Here is a 17,660-nt window from a genome sequence, read left to right on the forward strand (position 1 = left end):
CCGGGCCCTCTGCACTGACCTTAAGAGCCTGACCTTCGAAAGCGCAGCAAGCAGCGGCAGACCACTCCTTCCTTCCGTGTCCCGCCCTCGCAGAAGTTACATCAGGTGAGGGCGGGTCACGGAAAGAAGGAGTGGTCTGCCGCTGCTTGCTGCGCTTTCGAAGGTGAGGTGCTTAAATTCAATGCCAGGGAGCGAAGGAGGGCGGGTGGGCCGGACTGCGGCAGCGGCGCCGGGCCCCCCCCCCCCCCGGTGGCTCTGGCCCGGGGAATTTTGTCCCCCCTGTCCCCCCCTCTCGGCAGACCTGCCTGTCGGCAGAATCGAAAAGAAGTAGGAAGATCGTGGTTGCCTGTCAAAGTGTCCATCGCCTACCTTTGCTGGCGGGGGACCCCAACCCCCGCCAGCCGAGGTCCTCCTCTTCTCGCAAAAGGCTTCCTTCTGTTTCTGACGTCCTTGGTTTTTTCCCAGCTCATCTCCATCTCATGATAAGCTTTGTTCATAAAATATAACAGAGCTTCCAGGAGTCCCTGAATACCCTTGAGCACATTTCTGTGTTTTCTGATATTAGTTACAACTATACTCACTTTGACGCCGCGTAGGTGCTGCGCAGTAATTTTATTTTTTATGCGCGTCCACTAAGCATTCAGGGAAAATATATTTTATTTTCCGGCGCGTGGCGCTAACCGGGCAGTAATCGGCATTGTATGCACATAGACCATTACTGCCCAGTTAACACGTGAGACCTTACCGCTAGGTCAGTGGGTGTAGGTAAGGTCTCAGGCCCTAAATGGACGCACTCTTAATTTTTATTTTGTTGCACGTCCATTTTCGGCCAAAAGAAGGTCCTTTATTGCAGATGCGCTGAAAAATGGACCTGCGCGCGTCCAATACGTACATCTACACCAGCGCAGGCCACTTTTCGGCACACCTTAGTATAAGGACCCCTTTTCCTTTGTAAATATGAGAGGCTGCAATACCAGATATATCCGTAAGGTGTCAGTATCTTCAATGTTAAGCGGTAGTGGGGTTTTTTTTTTTTTGTCTGCCTTTGTCTTGAGCATTCCTATTTAGTCAGGCTCTGGCTGTGGGTGGCTGTGAGTTACAGGGTCCCTTGCATTGTGTACTGAATTAGAGGCTGGCACACCAGTAACATATAATGAGGGGGGGGGGGGGTGAGCAGAGGCAGGGCATTTGATTAAGGTGGAGCCACATTGCATGTGACGGTAGCAAGCATTGGCAGTGGCACTGGAGAACTTGACTGCAGGAAGGGTGAGGGCCTTGGCATTGGCTGTTTGCTTCAGAGGCAGTTTGGACCTACCTGTCGTGTGCTGGCAGGGGTGGTGGCAGGTGTCCACGGAGCTTAGAAGTCATGGATACCGGGCTGCAGGGGCGTAGCTAGGTGGAGGCATGGGCCTCCACAGATTTAGTCCTGGCCCCCTCTACTTTTGACACCCCCCCAACCCCCGCTGCTTTTCACCGCCCCTTCCGCCGTCTCCGCCACCGACCCTCCCCTGCCACCGCCAGGTACCTTTGCTGGCGGGAGTCCCCAACTCCTGCCAGCCTTAGTCTTCTTCAGCGTCGCTGATCTGTGCTGTGAGTCCTGACTGACATCCTGCATGCATGTCCTACACGTTACATCGAAAGTGGTGGGGGAGGGGCAGCAGAGGGGGTCCGAAAGTGGCGGAGAGGGTCAGCAACAGGGGTAGGGTTGGCGGCTAGGGGAGGCAGGCTGAAATGTGCCCCCCCCCCCCACCTTGGACTTTGTACTCCCCTCCCGCCAAGGTCTGGCTATGCCCCTGCTAGGCAGTGGAGGTGGAGGAAGGATGAGCGATGATTAGAAGCGATTGGGGGAATGTGGGAGAAGGGCTTGACGGGGAGGGATGCTAGGGGTTGGCTGAGTGAAGTATGAGAGGGAATTGACTCAAGTATGTCTGAATGTGTGAGAGAGAAGGGATCACTGCCAGGGTTGTGCTTGTATTTGAGAGTACCAGATACAAGCAAGGCGCAGTGCCCCACTGGGTGCACGGAGCTGCCATTAACATGGCGCCGTGCCCTGACGGGCATGCGCACTAATGCCAACGGGGTGCGAGCGGGCGCAGTGGGCATGTTCCCGCCCCTCAGAGGCACCCTGCTTGGAAGGGTGGGAAATAAAAGGGGTTTAAAACCCCTGGGCGGAGCCCGGACGTCCTCTTCTGGCGTCCGGGCATCAGCTTGCACCCAGCGCCCCCCCCCCCCCCCCGATTTATTGTGAACACGTACATGTATATATTTTGTCGCAGCTTTGGCGGGGTACCCAAGCCTGATGGTGTAAGCTAGGCAGCTGGGATAGCTGCGCTTACAGTTGAGCGCCCTTGCTGTGCGGCGGGGAGCTCTGTATACGATTGGTCAGTCTTGCTAATGACGACGGACTGGGTCGGCTAATAAGCCGGAAGGTGATTGGCTTGGGTATACCCAGGGTTTTGATGTTATGATGTTGTTTGCAGTTAAAATGAAGCTGCGGCCAAGTTGTGCCATGATAAGAAAATATCATGTGTCTTGTTATTATTCAATATCACGAATACCCTTAGGCCCGAGGGGTCTCGGCTGCCCATGTTAAGGGTGAATGAGGGTTACCAGCGTTGGAAAGAAAGACAATTGGGGATGCAGGTCGGAGCTAAATGAAGGATACTTCCCTACTGCCAATCCTGATTTTTACCTGGTTTGATTCTCTTTAAATTCTTTGTTGAAATAAATTATAATTCTGTATTTACAGAAGTATTGTTGCACTAAGAATGATACTGTGAGCGCAGATTTTAAACGCATATCTGCTAGGCCACATTAATTATTCCCATTTACCTTCTCCAAACCACTCATGATTTCATACACCTCGTTCCTGCCTCCTCTTTTCAAAGCTGGGGCCTCCTGGTTTCTTGGGTCTCTCCTCATACAGAGCCCAGCATCCTGTCCACGACAGCGGCCAATCCAGGCCAAGGGCACCTAGTAAGCTTCCCAAACGTACAAACATTCATTACATGTTATTCCTTCATCTCCCCCTAAGTTCCTACCCGTAACCTCCGCTCTCAAAACAAATCCCTCCTTTCAGTACCCTTCTCCACCACCGCCATCTCCAGGCTCCGCCCTTTCTGCCTCGCCTCACCCCATGCTTGGAATAAACTCCCTGAGCCCATTCGCCAGGCCCCCTCCCTGCCCATCTTCAAATCCTTGCTCAAAGCCCACCTCCTCAATGTCGCCTTCAGCACCTAACCACCATACCTCTACTCAGTATATCTAGACTGCCCCAACTTGACATTTCGTCCTTTAGATTGTACGCGCCTTTGAGCAGGGACTGTCCTTCTCTGTTAAATTGTACAGCACTGCTTAACCCTAGTAGCGCTTTAGAAATGTTAAGTAGTAGTAGTAGTAGTGATTGTGGATTTTTCCCAAGTCCTTTTTTTTTTGTTACATTTGTACCCCGCGCTTTCCCACTCATGGCAGGCTCAATGCGGCTTGGTTTATGGACTTTTCCTTTAGGAAACCGTCTAGCCACTTTTTAAACTCTGCTAAGCTAACCGCCTTCACCATGTTCTCCGGCAATGAATTCCAGAGTTTAATTATGTGTTGGGTGACGAAAACTTTTCTCAGATTTGTTTTAAATTTACTACACTGTAGTTTAATCGCATGCCCCCTAGTCCTAGTATTTTTGGAAAGCGTGAACAGACGCTTCACATCCACCTGTTCCACTCAACTCATTATTTTATATATCTCTATCATGTCACCCCTCAGCCGTCTCTTCTCCAAGCTGAAAAGCCCTACAGAGGTAGATCCATGCCTCTAACCATCTCTGTTGGCCTTTTCTGTACCTTTTCTAGCTGTACGCTGCCCTTTCTGAGGCAGGTCGACCAGACTCGCATGCAGTGTTCAAGATGTGCGTTTGTAATTGATTTATGTAAAAGTGCGCTGGCCATCCCTAAATCACTTTTTAACGGTTCCTAACTGTTCATCAGTATTTCTTGTCCAGATGTTTCGTTGGTGGCTCTCCCTGCTATGCGCCCAGACCCAGGCACAAGCACAGCTGCAAAATCACGGAAGACGACGGCAACTGGTGCAAACAGAGGAGCGTCCGAGGGACTCAAAACCGTTCCAGATTCACCGTCTTCCTTCTCTCGCCTCTTGTCAGCCGAGTGAGAGAATGCAGCAGGAGTATTACGATTTTTAAGGAAGCGCTAGAGCCCATTATTTAAATTACAATGTAAAAGGCAGTCGCATTGAGGGAGGAGCTGCGCTCAGCTTTGTATCTGAATAAACTTGGCCTGGGCTCAGCTTTTATTTGTTCTCTCGGTGTAAACACGCATTGTGTGCGATTCCACTTTAATGAGGGGCCCCGCTTGATGGCAAAGCAGCTGCATTTTGAGGCCTAGTTGCGTTATTTCATAGCTCTCTGAAAATCGGCTGTATTCAGCACAAGAGATTGGGTGGCTAAGGGAAAGGGGGGGGGGGTTAGGGAGTTGGGGAGAGCTCTAGCAGACAATCATTTCTTTTCAATTGGAGCCGGCAAGGTTGATGGCAACATGAACGCTGCGATATAATGATAAGGCCACTGAGGCATCTGTACCTCTCATCAAGGGGCTTCCACACAACAGCAGATACATTTTAATTCACTGAACTGTCAGCATTGCCGAATACCATTATGGCATCCCTGTCTCCACAGTTATAATCACTGTCCTCCGAGAAATGCAGTTGAAATGATCTTCAGCAGTCAAAGGAACTCTCAATTAAGGCCTGCCACTTCCAGCGTGTGTCAGATTTTTGTCTCTGGGCACTTGGTACAATTTTCACTTTCAATCCTGTTTATTTACAATGTCTACCAGTAATTACACTTAACGTGTCATTTGGAGAGGAGGAGGGCCCCTTGCCAGGCCGGTTGTTGGGGTGCCCGCTGTTCCATTGAGTGGGAGTTTCTCCCAGGCTGTGCCATCAGCGGCTTTTAGTCCCTGATGGGCTGCGGTAGTGATGCGGGGTAATGCAAGTATCACGCTCATCAATTCATAATTAGATGCCACTCAAATGTGCCACTTGTAATAACAGTGTTGATTCATGGGGGGGTTTTTTTTCTCTCGGTGACTGCAACGGCTAATTAGTTAAGTGGTTTTTGGTTGGCTTGAGTTTGCAGCAGCTGATTTCATCTTGGGTGAAAAGAAAAAGAATAAAACAAAGTCGAGGTTAGTAATGTGTTTTTTGCTACTTAGCGCTGCGTTATAAATTTCAATATTAACATATTAAGGGCTTTTGTTGGATTTGAAAAGGAAGATGTTGCTGTATCTGGGTGTTTTTTGTTTTGGTTTTTTTTTACTTCAAAAGGAAATCGGATATCTCCCTGCGTTTTTATTTTCTATGCCTGGGATCTCTTGATCATGGTAGCTTACTTTAAACTTACGTGAACTCTGGATAATCCTTGATCTTTCTGTGGTCTACTCTAGTATACTTAAAATAATTGTTTCGGAATATGTGAAGGATTAATAAATCAGCAAAATTTAGGTATAAAATCAAAACCGTATGGATCATTGTTCTTCATTGCAAGGCCGAAGGGCCAGTGGTGGTCCCCATAACCTCTAAGCGTGGCCCTCTGAGTCTCCCCCCCCCCTCCCCACCTCCCAAGACTCTTGCTATTGGCACTAACTTTGCCAGGCCGGCTGTATCAGCAGGGTAATCCTCCCATCCCTCCCTGCCTTAGGACAGCTGTGTCATTGGAGGACTCCCCCCTACCCCTTCACCCCAACCCAGGGGCGTAGCTACGTGGGTCCACGGGGGCATGGGCCCCCACAGATTATGCCCTGGCCCCCTCTACATTTGACCCCGCTGCTTGCTGGCGGGGGTCCCCAATCCCCACCAGCCGAAGAGTCTTCTTTAGCGCCGGTCGACTCCGGCGCCTTCATTGTGTGATCATCTGTTTCTGACGCCTTATGTCCTGCACGGGGCTACATGCACGGTGGAAGACGTAAGGCGTCAGAAACAGATGATCACACAACGAAGGTGCTGGAGTCGACTGGCGCTGAAGAAGACTTCTGCTGGCGGGGATTGGGGACCCCTGCCAGCAAACAAGGTACCTGATGCGGCGGCGGGGCAGGCGATGGTGGGGGGGTTGGGGTTGCGGTTGCGGCAGTGGGGGTTCCAAAGTGGCAGGAGGGGGGTCAGCGCCGGGGGAGGCTGCTAAACAGTGTCCCCCCCACCTCGGCCCCTCCTCCCGCCAAGGTCTGGCTACGCCCCTGCCCCAACCCAATCCAGCAACAGGTTTTCACGCCGAGGTTTTTTCACCAACATGGCCACCACTAGAAAAATAGTGAAGATGACTGGAATAGACTCAGGTTAATTAACTTTCTGTGCATATGTGTACATATCCATTCATTTGAGTATTTATATACCACTTAGACCTAAGCAGTTTTACAGTTTCTGTCCCTAGTGGGCTCACAGTCTAAGTAGTACATTGTACTACTGTTGTACCTGGGGCAACGGAGGGTTAAGTGACTTGCCCAGGGTCACACGGAGCTGCAGAGGGAATTGAACCTGGCTCCCCAGGATCTCCACGTACTGCCGACCATCAGGCAGCAACAGGAATTTAAACCATTTCTCCAGGCCCCCAACCCACTGCACTAACCATTAGGTTCCTCTTGCACTCCCTCCCCCATCCCCAAAGACTTTACATTTTTGGATTCAGTGCTTTCAAATTGCAAAACACATTAAATAGCGTGAGGTTGATAATCAAAAGCATTTAGGCAGGCAGTGAGGTCAGCTGCATAAGGTTTCATTTGTTTGTTTTTTTAAAGAAAAAATGTGGCCAGTTGAATGGATGCTTTTGGAGATATAAATGGGCAGACAGTAAAGTTTAGTCCATAAGTTGGCAGGGCTTGAGACTGCATGACGCCATTGCTTAGCCACACGACTTCATACATCTAAGTGGTGATGTTCAGACCCAATGGGGGTCATTTTATTAAAGGTTTTTTAATTTACACGTGAAAAGTGTATGTGGTGACAGGAAGGCATGTTCAGAGGTTTAGTTTGGGAAGGGGTGTGGAGCTGAGTGGGGAGGGGGGATTTACAAAGTGGACCTGTAACCTTTGTGCATATTTCACCCGTGTACATGTTAACCATGAACATGCAGGTTTTATGAGGCTGTTTGACAAACAAACATAGAGGGGCATAATTGAACGCGAACACCCATCTCCATGGGCGTCTATGTCCGAAAACGGGTACGTGAAGAAGCGGGACAGACCGTATTTTCGAAAAAAATGGGCGTCCATCTTTTGTTTTCGAAAATACGGTTTGAACAGACCAAATGCTCATGGATTTAGTCCTTTCTGAGCTGGGCGGTTTTTTTTTTTTTGCGATAATGGAAAATAAAAACGACCAGCTCAAAAACGTCCTAATCCAAGCCATTTGGTCGTGGGAGGGACAAATGTACAACACTGCCATAGCTCTTAGGGGTGAAGGGGGCAACTACATGTGGGTACAGTGGGTTGCAGAGGCCTCCCATTTACCACCACAAGTGGTACGGGGGGGGGGGGGGGGGGGTTGGGTTTGCCTGCCTGAAGTGCACTGCAGTACCCACTAAAAGTGCTCCAGGGACAGGACTTGTTGCTGGTGTATAACCTTGGCACAGCAGTTGACACCTGAAGACTAATCTCTTTGAAAAAGTCCTTTATTTGAATAAGCACGTTTACTCACAGTAAACTGCAGATCAGAGGTTGTGCCCCACTGGCAACGAGTCTCCCTGGTACTGAGATTAGCAATAGGTCCCAGCTGGCAGAATGGTGTACAATGCCCTCTTTCAGCAACATTCAAGGTAAGAACTAAGTGCTGTAACGTGGCTAACATATGACCGGGATCTAAAACTGGCTTACAAAAATGGCCACTACCTCATGGACTACTGGAAACAAAAGCAGGGCACACTCTGACCCAGTAAGCAGAGGGACACAAGCTAGTGGAATCACGGAGCCCAATACCCTACCCCCACCACAATGCATTGCTGATGTGACTCTGCAGTGCCCTTAACAGAAAAGGTGTCACACTCACCCGAGAGCCACATCAGAATCAGGGAAAGGCTGTCAGAGGATAGAACACATTCTGCTGTCATGGAGGTGGGTACGGCATTTGAGGCTGGCATACAGGCTGGCAAAAAAAGTTTGTAACGTGGGTTTCTTTTGGTGGGAGGGGGTTAGTGACCACTGGGGGAGTCAGGGCAGGTGATCCCCGATTTCCTCCAGTGGTTATCTGGTCAGTTGGGGCACTTTTTTGGGACTTGTTCGTGAAAAAAAAGGGTCCAAAAAAAGTGACCCAAATCGCGGTAAAAACGCCTTTTTTTCGATTATCAGCTAAAGATGCCCGTCTCTGCTCGGCCGATAACCACGCCCCAGCCCCGCCTTCACCACGCCTCTGACACGCCCCCATTTACTTTATTCGTTCCCGCGATGGAGTGCAGTTGAAGACGCCCAAAATCGGCTTTCGATTATACCGATTTGGGCACCTGCGAGAGAAAGACGTCCATCTCCTGATTTAGGTCAGAATATAGGCGTTTTTCTCTTTTGATTATAAGCAGGATAGGCACCTCTGTGTCATGAGAAAATAGCCTCAAAAGAGGCTACTTGAACTTCCATTTTAGGCAGCCTGTTCCAGAATCTTTCTCGGAGACTGTTCTGCTCTCCTGATATGCTCTCCCTACTCAGGGATTAGCAGGCAGATAACCAGAGTATAGAACATCACTGTGAAGACTGGGAACTCTTGAACCAAAATCTTCTTTAATGCAAAATGAAACAAAGGAGAAATTACTTACAGTTAGGTGTGCTGCACAAGAGTCCTTGCAGAACTGGTCCTCACCTAGCTTTTGAGGTCCTGCTTTATCTCTGTTGCTTTGGACTTAGAGGTGACCTGTCAGGCCAACGACTGTGGGCCAAGGGCTCACTAACTCCGAGCATAACAGCTTGCAAAGGCCTGAGCTCAATAGAGTCACTAGCCTTATAGTTGATACAACAGCTTGCACTTCAGCTACAGCAACTATCCAAGTCTGTTCAAATGGCTGAAATATTGGATGGACAATATTCAAGGGTCAGATTCAGCTCCAGCAGCAGCCTTGCCCCCTGTTGCAGAACCTAGACCGGACTCTCTTCCTGTTAGTAGTAATCTGCATTGCTCCACCTCCTCAATTTGATGGGAACCCCCAAAACATGGCAGGGATTTCTAAATCAATGTCAGATTGTATGTGAATTACAAGCTAGAGACTTTATGTCTGATAGGGCCAAGGTGGCTTATATCATTTCCCTTCTTACTGGTCCTGCCCGTGCCTGGGCCTCTCCTATCTGGGAGAGAAATGAGCCTATACTGAATAACCTGGCAGAGTTTCTGATCCACTTTCACAGGATCTTTGAGGAGTTTGGCAAGGCTACTTCAGAGGCCATGTAGCTATTGAACCTACGACAGGATCCCAGACTATCAGAGATTATGCCATTCAGTGTTGGACTTTAGTGGCTGAACTGGCATGGAATAACGAGAGCCTAGCCACCATGTTCTGGCAAGGGGTGTGTAGGAGGAAAACGAGCATTATGCCTAGCCCTGCAAGTACCTATATGACCCCTGATGCAGTCAAATTTGCCGAAACACATACTGCGTTGGGTCTGTTCAATAAATTTGAGTTGACAACCCCTGCCTTGAAGGCTTCTTGTGCTTTTGTTCTTTGCTCCTGTGTGTGCCTGCCAGAAGCCCTCTCATGCCTGTCTTTGGGGTCTTCTGCTACCAGTTCCTTTCCCCCAAAACCATGGACACACATTACTATGGACTTTATTATGGATCTTCCCCTCTCAAACGGTCACACTACCATTTGGGTGGTGGTGAACCATTTCTCGAAATGACCCATTTCGTGCCACTTGCTGGATTACCAACTGCACCCATGTTAGCCCAGCTGTTTCTCAAAGAGATCTTCCTGCTGTACAGCTTGCCCGTATCCATCGTTTCAGACAGAGGGGTGCTATTCACCTTCAAATTCTGATGAAGTCTTAATCGCTCACTACAAGAAAAACTGAATTTCTCATCGGGGGTATCCTCCTCAGATGAATGGGCAAATGGAAAGGATCAATCGGCATCTGAAGACCTTCTTGCGAGCCTACGTTTCTGTTTCTCAAGACGACTGGACTCAGTTACTACCATGGACAGAGTTTTGTCATAACTACCATGCCAGTGCATCCACCAGGGCCTCTCACTTTTGGGTCATCCATGGACAGCATCTGTAGATAACCATGCCTGTGCCACCAGCCCCAGAGATCACCACTGTTGAGGAAATTATCACTTCATTTTCCTAGATCTGGAAGACCACCATGGACATCTTACTTCATACTACCCAGCGAAGCAAGCAACAAACTGAGAAAAAAGATGCCTGGTGCCTCACTTCCGGATAGGGGACATGGTATGGCTTTCCACATAAAAATTGTGTCTTAAAATACCTTCAACCCAATTCGCCCCTTGTTTCATAGGGCCATACCCAGTGACTTGCCAGATTGGACCTGTTACCTACCAGTTAAGACTCTAAGGCTTCTAGTTAGCTTACAGGTTCACAACACCTTTCATGTATCACTGCTGAAACCATTAATATTGAGAAAGCCTTTCCCACCCCACTACCGGTTCAGACAGACCCAGAGAAGGAGTACAAGGTTCAGGATATATTGGATTCTCGAAGGGTACAAGGCAAGTTGCAGTACCTTATTGCCTGGAAGGGCTTTGGTCCAGAGGACAATTCTCAGGAACCTTGAAGTCTAATTCATGCTCCTGTCCTCCTCTGAAGATTCCACTGCCTGTTTCCTCACATGCCCAAACCCAGGATCAGATGTAGGAGGGGCCTTTGAAGAGGGTGTGCTGTCACAATCTTACTGTGACTTCTTTGGTCTGAGGCTTCCTGCTCTGTTCAGGACCGCTGTGGGACAGCAGCCCCCCCCCCCCATCAACTGAGCATCTCAGCCCTTAATTTATTGGGCTAGTGGTGGGAACCTCTAGGGGCGCATCCATAGTGATATCAAGGGTATGGGCATATTTCACTGAAGCCCAGACCCTTTTCCGGTGCCTTTGCAACTCTAGGTTCCAGCCTTGCTTGGTCTGGAGTTCCAGTTTTAAGCGATGAGATCTTATCCATAATTCTAGTATCTCAATACAATCAGCTGCCTCTTTAGGTATTACCTCTGTTGACTTTGTAGCTGGAGTATCAATACAGAAATATCATCAGCATAACTGAAAGACTTAAACTCTGCTTGACTTAAATAATGTCCGAAAGAACTCTTCAGGACATTAAATAGTGAAGGGGACAATGGAGACCTTTGTGAGACCCCACAATTTGCTTTCCAAAAATTGGACTTAGTATTATTATATCGAACACAATAGGAACAATTCCGCAAGAAACCTCCAAACCAATCCAATACACTACTTCCTACTGCAAACGTACTGAGAACGTATAACAACATGTCATAGTCTACTAAGTCGAAGACACAGGACAAATCAAACTGTGATAGGATTGCCCTGTGCCCTCAACTCAGCAGCGATCTTTCCGCTGCCCATAGTGTCCCAATAATTGTTTCAGGACTATACTGTCCACGAAACCCCGACTGTGAAAAATGTAATAGGCCATGCGTCTACAAATATAGTTGTAACTGAGTAGATATGTATCCTTCCAAGATTTTTATAAATAAGGGAATGGATGCCACAGGTGTAAAATTTGTGACATCTTGAAGTCCTAACTTAGGGTTCTTTGGGATAGGAGTCAAAATTATCCTGCAGCCAGATTATCGAAAGCTTCCATGTACTAACATATCAGAAATCTATACCCTAAGGCTTCCAGAAAAAAAGGAGGAGCAGTCTTTAACAAATAATCCAGGCAACAGTCCAAAATGCAGATGACTGAATTGTATCTGTTAAAGAGAATACTAATCTCTCGTTTAAAGTTGGTAATCTAAAAACATCCCAAATTCAGTCTGATAGAACTCCCTCATTACTGGGCTTATCTAATTCGAATGAAAAAGTTTCTCTAATTAATTCTTGATTGAATTTTTGAACCTTACCCTTAAAATATTTGGCCAGCTCACTTGCAGATGGTGTAGAAGCAGAAGATTGAATAATAGCCTTAGGGTCTTTGTAGAATTTTACCAAGCTGAACGGTTTTTTTTGGGATTAATAATGGTGACTCCAATTTCTTAAAAAATAATGCTCTTTCCTCTTATCCTTTAAAAGTGTTTTATACATTGTAACAGCTCTTCTCCACTTCATCCTAGATTCCCAAAGTTTGTCCTTGTGCCATTCTCTTTCTAAACGCCTGCAAAGATGTTTTTGCTGTAAAACAACCTCTTCAAACCACGGTTTGGACTTCTTTGTTGTTAAACTTTTAATTTTCAATGAGGTTAATTCGTCTAAAACGGTAGTACTGATGTTATTCCAATTTTCTGATAAAGAAAACGCAGGATTATCTGTATCGCAATACTTTTTAATTCCCTTATTCTTTCCCTTTTAATGACAAGACTAGACTACTGCAATATCATCTATTTAAACTGCCCCTGCTCTCAAATGAAAAAGCTGCAATCACTTCAAAACAGGGGCGTAGCCAGACCTTACGGTGGGAGGGGGCCAGAGCCCGAGGTTGGGGGCACATTTTGAGTGGTAACCCCCCACCGCCACGCCTTGCCTCGCCTCACCTTCCCCCGCCGCCACCGCCTCGTGCCTTCTCGCACCCCCGTCGCTGCCTAGCAAATACCTTTGCTGACGGGGGTCCCCAACCCCCACCAGCTGAAGCCTCCCTTCAGTGCCGTCTCTGGTGCCGCCTTGTTCCTGCCCTGCTTGTCTTGCTCCTCCTGTCCTGTGCACGCTGACGCTCCTTCTCAGATTCACGTAAAGGAGCGTCAGCGTGCACAGGACAGGAGGAGCAAGAACAGCAGGGCAGGAACGCGGCTGTGCCGGGGACGGCGCTGAAGAAAGCGCCAGCCAAACCAGGAGCCCGGACATAATTTGTGGGGGCCCAGGCCCTCCTGGTCCCCCCCGTAGCTACGCCTCTGCTTCAAAACATCCATTAGACTCCTTTGCAGTGTGCATTTCTGTACCGACAGTGTTTTTTGGAGCACGACGACTCTTCCTACGTTAGAGGCACTACATCTTGACCGTTTGGTCAATGCTATATTTCTTTGAAAACCATAACTAGGATTTTCTGACCCCTGAGGCAGGCGTTTATACGCTGAAACACGGCCCCTGTCAGGTCATTTCCATAATTAAAAGGGCATCGATTATCTCAACCTTGAAGGCCCAGTGTTTTCTTTTTTGTTCTGTTTTACCCTCTCTTTTGTGACTCCCTAGCAGTAGATGCTAAACATATATGTGCCCTATCTGTGAATTTTTAGTGGTTTTATCTGAATAGTGCTGCTTAAAGTTCTTACACAGCACCTTTTCATTTTCCCAACTCTATAGATAGCTAGTAATATTCAGCTGCCAATGGTTCAGCTAATCAGTTTAATTTAGGTCATCAAAATTGCTTCCCTAAATTCAACTGCTAAGTTACACGAATGGCATTTGACTATCACCACTCTGGGGGTATTTCTGTCACATGGCACCTCAGTGGTATGCAGGGAACAACTGTATTGGCTTCTGAGTGTCCCAGTTGGTTTGGGGTGTCTATATTTAGGGTCGATGAGAGGGGTAAATGGGTGTGCCATGCAAATCACATAATTTACGGTGTTGTCTAAGTTGGAGGCACGCCCATGCCCTGCTGTGCTCCGCCCACATGTACACCTCATGCAATTACGTACTATAGCACCTATATATTCCCTTATAGAATAATGTGTAGTGCACTTAGGGGCCCTACCCAGTGGTGTACTGAGGGCAGGGTGGTGGGGGTGGTCCGCCCTGGGTGCACTGCTGGAGGGGTGCAGGGAGCAGCCATGCAGGGCTGCCGAGAGACTAGGCCGGGCCCGGGGCAATGCTGCCCCGCCTACACCCCCCCCCCCCCACCGCTGCCGCCCCCCCATCGCTGCCGCCCCCCCTGTTGCTGCAGTCTCATCTGCCTGCCTCCACGGCTCCGGGCCCCCTTCATTCAAAGCGGCAGTCACAGATCGCGTCTCTTCTGGCCTTCCCTCCCTGTGTCCCGCCCGCGTCTCTATGTAACTTCCGGTTTCCGCAAGGGCGGGACACAGAAGGAAGGCCAGAAGAGACGCGATCTATGACTGCTGCTTTGAATGAAGGGGGCCCGGAGCCGAGGAGGCAGGCGGATGAGACCGGGGACTGCAGCGCCGGCGGTCTGACCCCGGTGCCGGGCCCCCCTTGGAGGCCAGGGCCCGGGGAATTTTGCCCCCCCTCTCGGCAGCCCTGCAGCCACGTGGCTGTCGGCTCCACTGGTTCCCTGCTCCCTCTGCCCTGGAACAGGTTACTTCCTGTTCCAGTGCAGACGGAGCAGGGAACCAGCGGAGCCGACAGCCGCGCGGCTGCTCCCAGCAGGTAAGTATGCGCCGGGGGGGGAGGGGTAATGCACTGGGGGGGGGGGGGGTTGTCGTGCTGCACCCAGGGGGGAGCTTTGGTCATACGCCGGAGGGGGGATGCCGCTGCACCGGGTGGCAGCCGACCAAGGATCACCACTGGCCCTATCTCAAAAATTGTGATTAGACATTATTGACCAATTGTACAGATAGGCTGGGTCAGTGCCCAGTGGTTGCAGGAGAAGTGGGTGCAATGGAGAGTTGAGATGGAAGGATATATCTTCTGAGGCAGTAAATTGCAAAATTTGGACTCTGATGGGATAAGAATCTTTTTCATTTTTGTAATTCATGCAAAATGTTTTTAGCGCATGGACAGAGTATGTTCTTTATGTACTTTCATTTTCTATATTTCAAAAAACTCTCCAAAAATGGTGGTGTTTATGGATTAATGAGTAAAAGTCAGACCGCACAGGCGTGAAATCAATTAGCTTGAAGTATTCGTAATTCTTAAGGTGATAACTCGTTATTTTTAAAGAGATCTTTAGAATTAGTTCTGTTGCCATTGGTGAAACCACACTATACACATTCTCAGGACCAAGCTTTTATTTACATTAAAGTTCACACTGTCAAGTGATAATTGACCTATCAGGGAGTTGCTGTATAATCACTTTTACCAGTTGTTGAGGGGGGGGGGGGTAACTGGGAGTTACTGCTGTTGTATTTCAAAAGTGTACTTCTCCATTTGAACGCCTATAGCCCTGGTTCCCAAACCTGGTCCTGGAGGCACCCCAGCCAGTCAGGTTTATCTTGATTTATATATATATATATATATATATATATATATATATATATATATATATATATATATATTTTTTTTTTTTTACATTTGTACCCCTCGCTCTCCCACTCATGGCAGGCTCAATGAGGCTTACATGGGGCAATTGAGGGTTAAGTGACTTGCCCAGAGTTACAAGGAGCTGCCTGTGCCTGAAGTGGGAATCGAACTCAGTTCCTCAGGACCAAAGTCCACCACCCTAACCACTAGGCCACTCCTCCACTGTATATATGTTTTTAACCTAGTGTAGTATTGTTTTAGACTCCTGAGGCAGGCCTGTGGCCGAAACACAGTACTGTGTCGAGTCATCGAATAAAGTGGTACCTTGTAGACCTATATCCCGTTTCCCTGGAATCATTGGTCCACTTCCCACTCTTTCTATTCTTCATATATTTGCGTGGGAGTCAGTGTTCATCCACCTTTGGTGGATTACTTTCTCTGGGATATCCACAATACATGACAGACCTCATAGACCTACCAACCAGAAACAGAATTGGATCTTCACGATCATACCTAACCTTACACTACCCAAATTGCAAAGGACTTAAATGCAAAACAACTTATGCATCCAGCTTCTCCTACATAAGTGCACAACTATGGAATGGACTCCCAAAAGCTGTAAGAGAAATCCATAACTATCTAAACTTCAGAAAATCACTAAAAACCAACCTCTTCAAAAAGGCTTACCCCACTGATCCAACGTAAATCCCCACATCCAGCAACACAGCACAACTAATGATCATACAGGACAATATTCAATCTTCATTCCCTTCGACCTTCACGGTGCCTGACAAACATCTACCTCATTCGACCACAATACAACCTTGTATTTGTTATCAACCAACTGACGAACGCCTTTACGGTATTATGTAAGCCACATTGAGCCTGCAAATAGGTGGGAAAATGTGGGGTACAAATGCAACAAATAAATAAATAAAAACCTGACCAGCTGGGGTGCCTTCAGGACCAGGCTTGGGAACTATTAGTGTCAATTCATTGGGTGATGGAGGAAGATTTGTATTTCTGTATTTATTTATTTCTGGCATTTATACCCTGCTCTTTCCCGCTCGATAGCAGGGATAAGCAGTCAGTCTTTAGCTTTAAAACAATTTGGTTCCATAATGTGATGGTTGGGGGGGGGGCCCCCCCCCCCCAGAGGACATTAACAGCACTTATGCCAGTGATTCCCAAACCTGGTCCTGGAGGCACCCCAGCCGGTCATGTTTTTAGGGTATCCACAATGAATATTCATGAGAGAGATTTGCACTGCATGCAAATCTCTCTCATGAATATTCATAGTGAATATCCTGAAAACCTGACTGGCTGGGGTGCCTCCAGGACCAGGTTTGGGAATCACTGGCCTATAGCATTAAGTCCTAGTGTTGGGTCCTATCAGGAGCATTTCAAACCTAGCCAATGTTGAGTTGGAAAACTTCAATAGTCTAGGGGGCCTCTATGTATAGAATCGTGGGATGAGTAGACTGAGGGAGGGGAAGAGATGACTGACTTAAAAAAAAAAAAAAAAAAATCCTTATTAAAACAGACCTTCTTTTTCCAGTATCTCACATGGTCATTGAGGAAGTGAGCTTCATGCAGAATCATCTTGAAATAGAAAAAACTTGCCGTGAAAGCGCCGAAGCCTTGGCATCAAAGGTATGAAGTGATTTTTAAAAAAGTCTTTGCAGCCTGTGGTGCCTCGTTATGTCATTCTGTGGTGTGGGAACTATGAAAACCAAATCATTTCCTTCCCGTCTGCGTTACCAGGAAACACCTTTTGATAAACCTTCTGTGTTGAGATTGAGTCTTGTTTTAGAAACGGTGGGAGGGAGGGAGGAGTTTAAAAGTTTGAGGAAAGAGAAGCAGATTTTCTTGCCAGTGTGTGTTTTTGTTTACCTTATTTTCTGCCTTCTTTCAAAATATAAAAGAAAAATTTAGTTTAAGGAGCTCTGCATTTCCACTTGTGCTGCTGGAACGGCATACAGGTTGTTGAAAACTGGTGACTTCTTGCCCCTACTTTGTCCGACGACAGGCACAGAATGAAAGGAAAGCCTTTACTGAACACCATCCTCTTTAATATGTATTTACAAAATGGTATACAGTCCAGAATTATCTAATGTGTGTGTGTGTGTGTGTGTGGCATGAAAGAATAATGGAATGTTTGTATGGAATCGGGGAACTGGATGAAAGCATTACATATCACTTGATTGTTTTATAGAAACAAGCAGAGGCCAAATGGAAGGTGACCTTCAGTGGTCTGTTGATTGCTTCTGGGTTGGTGAATTTACCAAGTATGTAATTTTCTATATTTTGCCTCATCAGAAGCGCATTATTATTATTATTAAAGAGTGCTTTTATCTCTACGTTGACGTTGG

General features: G+C 47.7%; 1 protein-coding gene across 1 annotated transcript in view; it reads left to right on the plus strand.

Moving 5' to 3' along the window:
• LOC115469892 (shootin-1-like) overlaps positions 1–17,660 on the plus strand; it is a 174,803-nt gene that overhangs the window by 63,489 nt on the left and 93,654 nt on the right. Inside the window, exon 4 of the mRNA XM_030202648.1 lies at positions 16,847–16,941. Within this exon, the coding sequence (XP_030058508.1) occupies positions 16,847–16,941 (95 nt within the window). The remainder of the gene's footprint in view (positions 1–16,846; positions 16,942–17,660) is intronic.

This window comes from Microcaecilia unicolor, chromosome 5 (genome assembly GCF_901765095.1).
Source record: "Microcaecilia unicolor chromosome 5, aMicUni1.1, whole genome shotgun sequence".
NCBI lineage: Eukaryota > Metazoa > Chordata > Amphibia > Gymnophiona > Siphonopidae > Microcaecilia > Microcaecilia unicolor.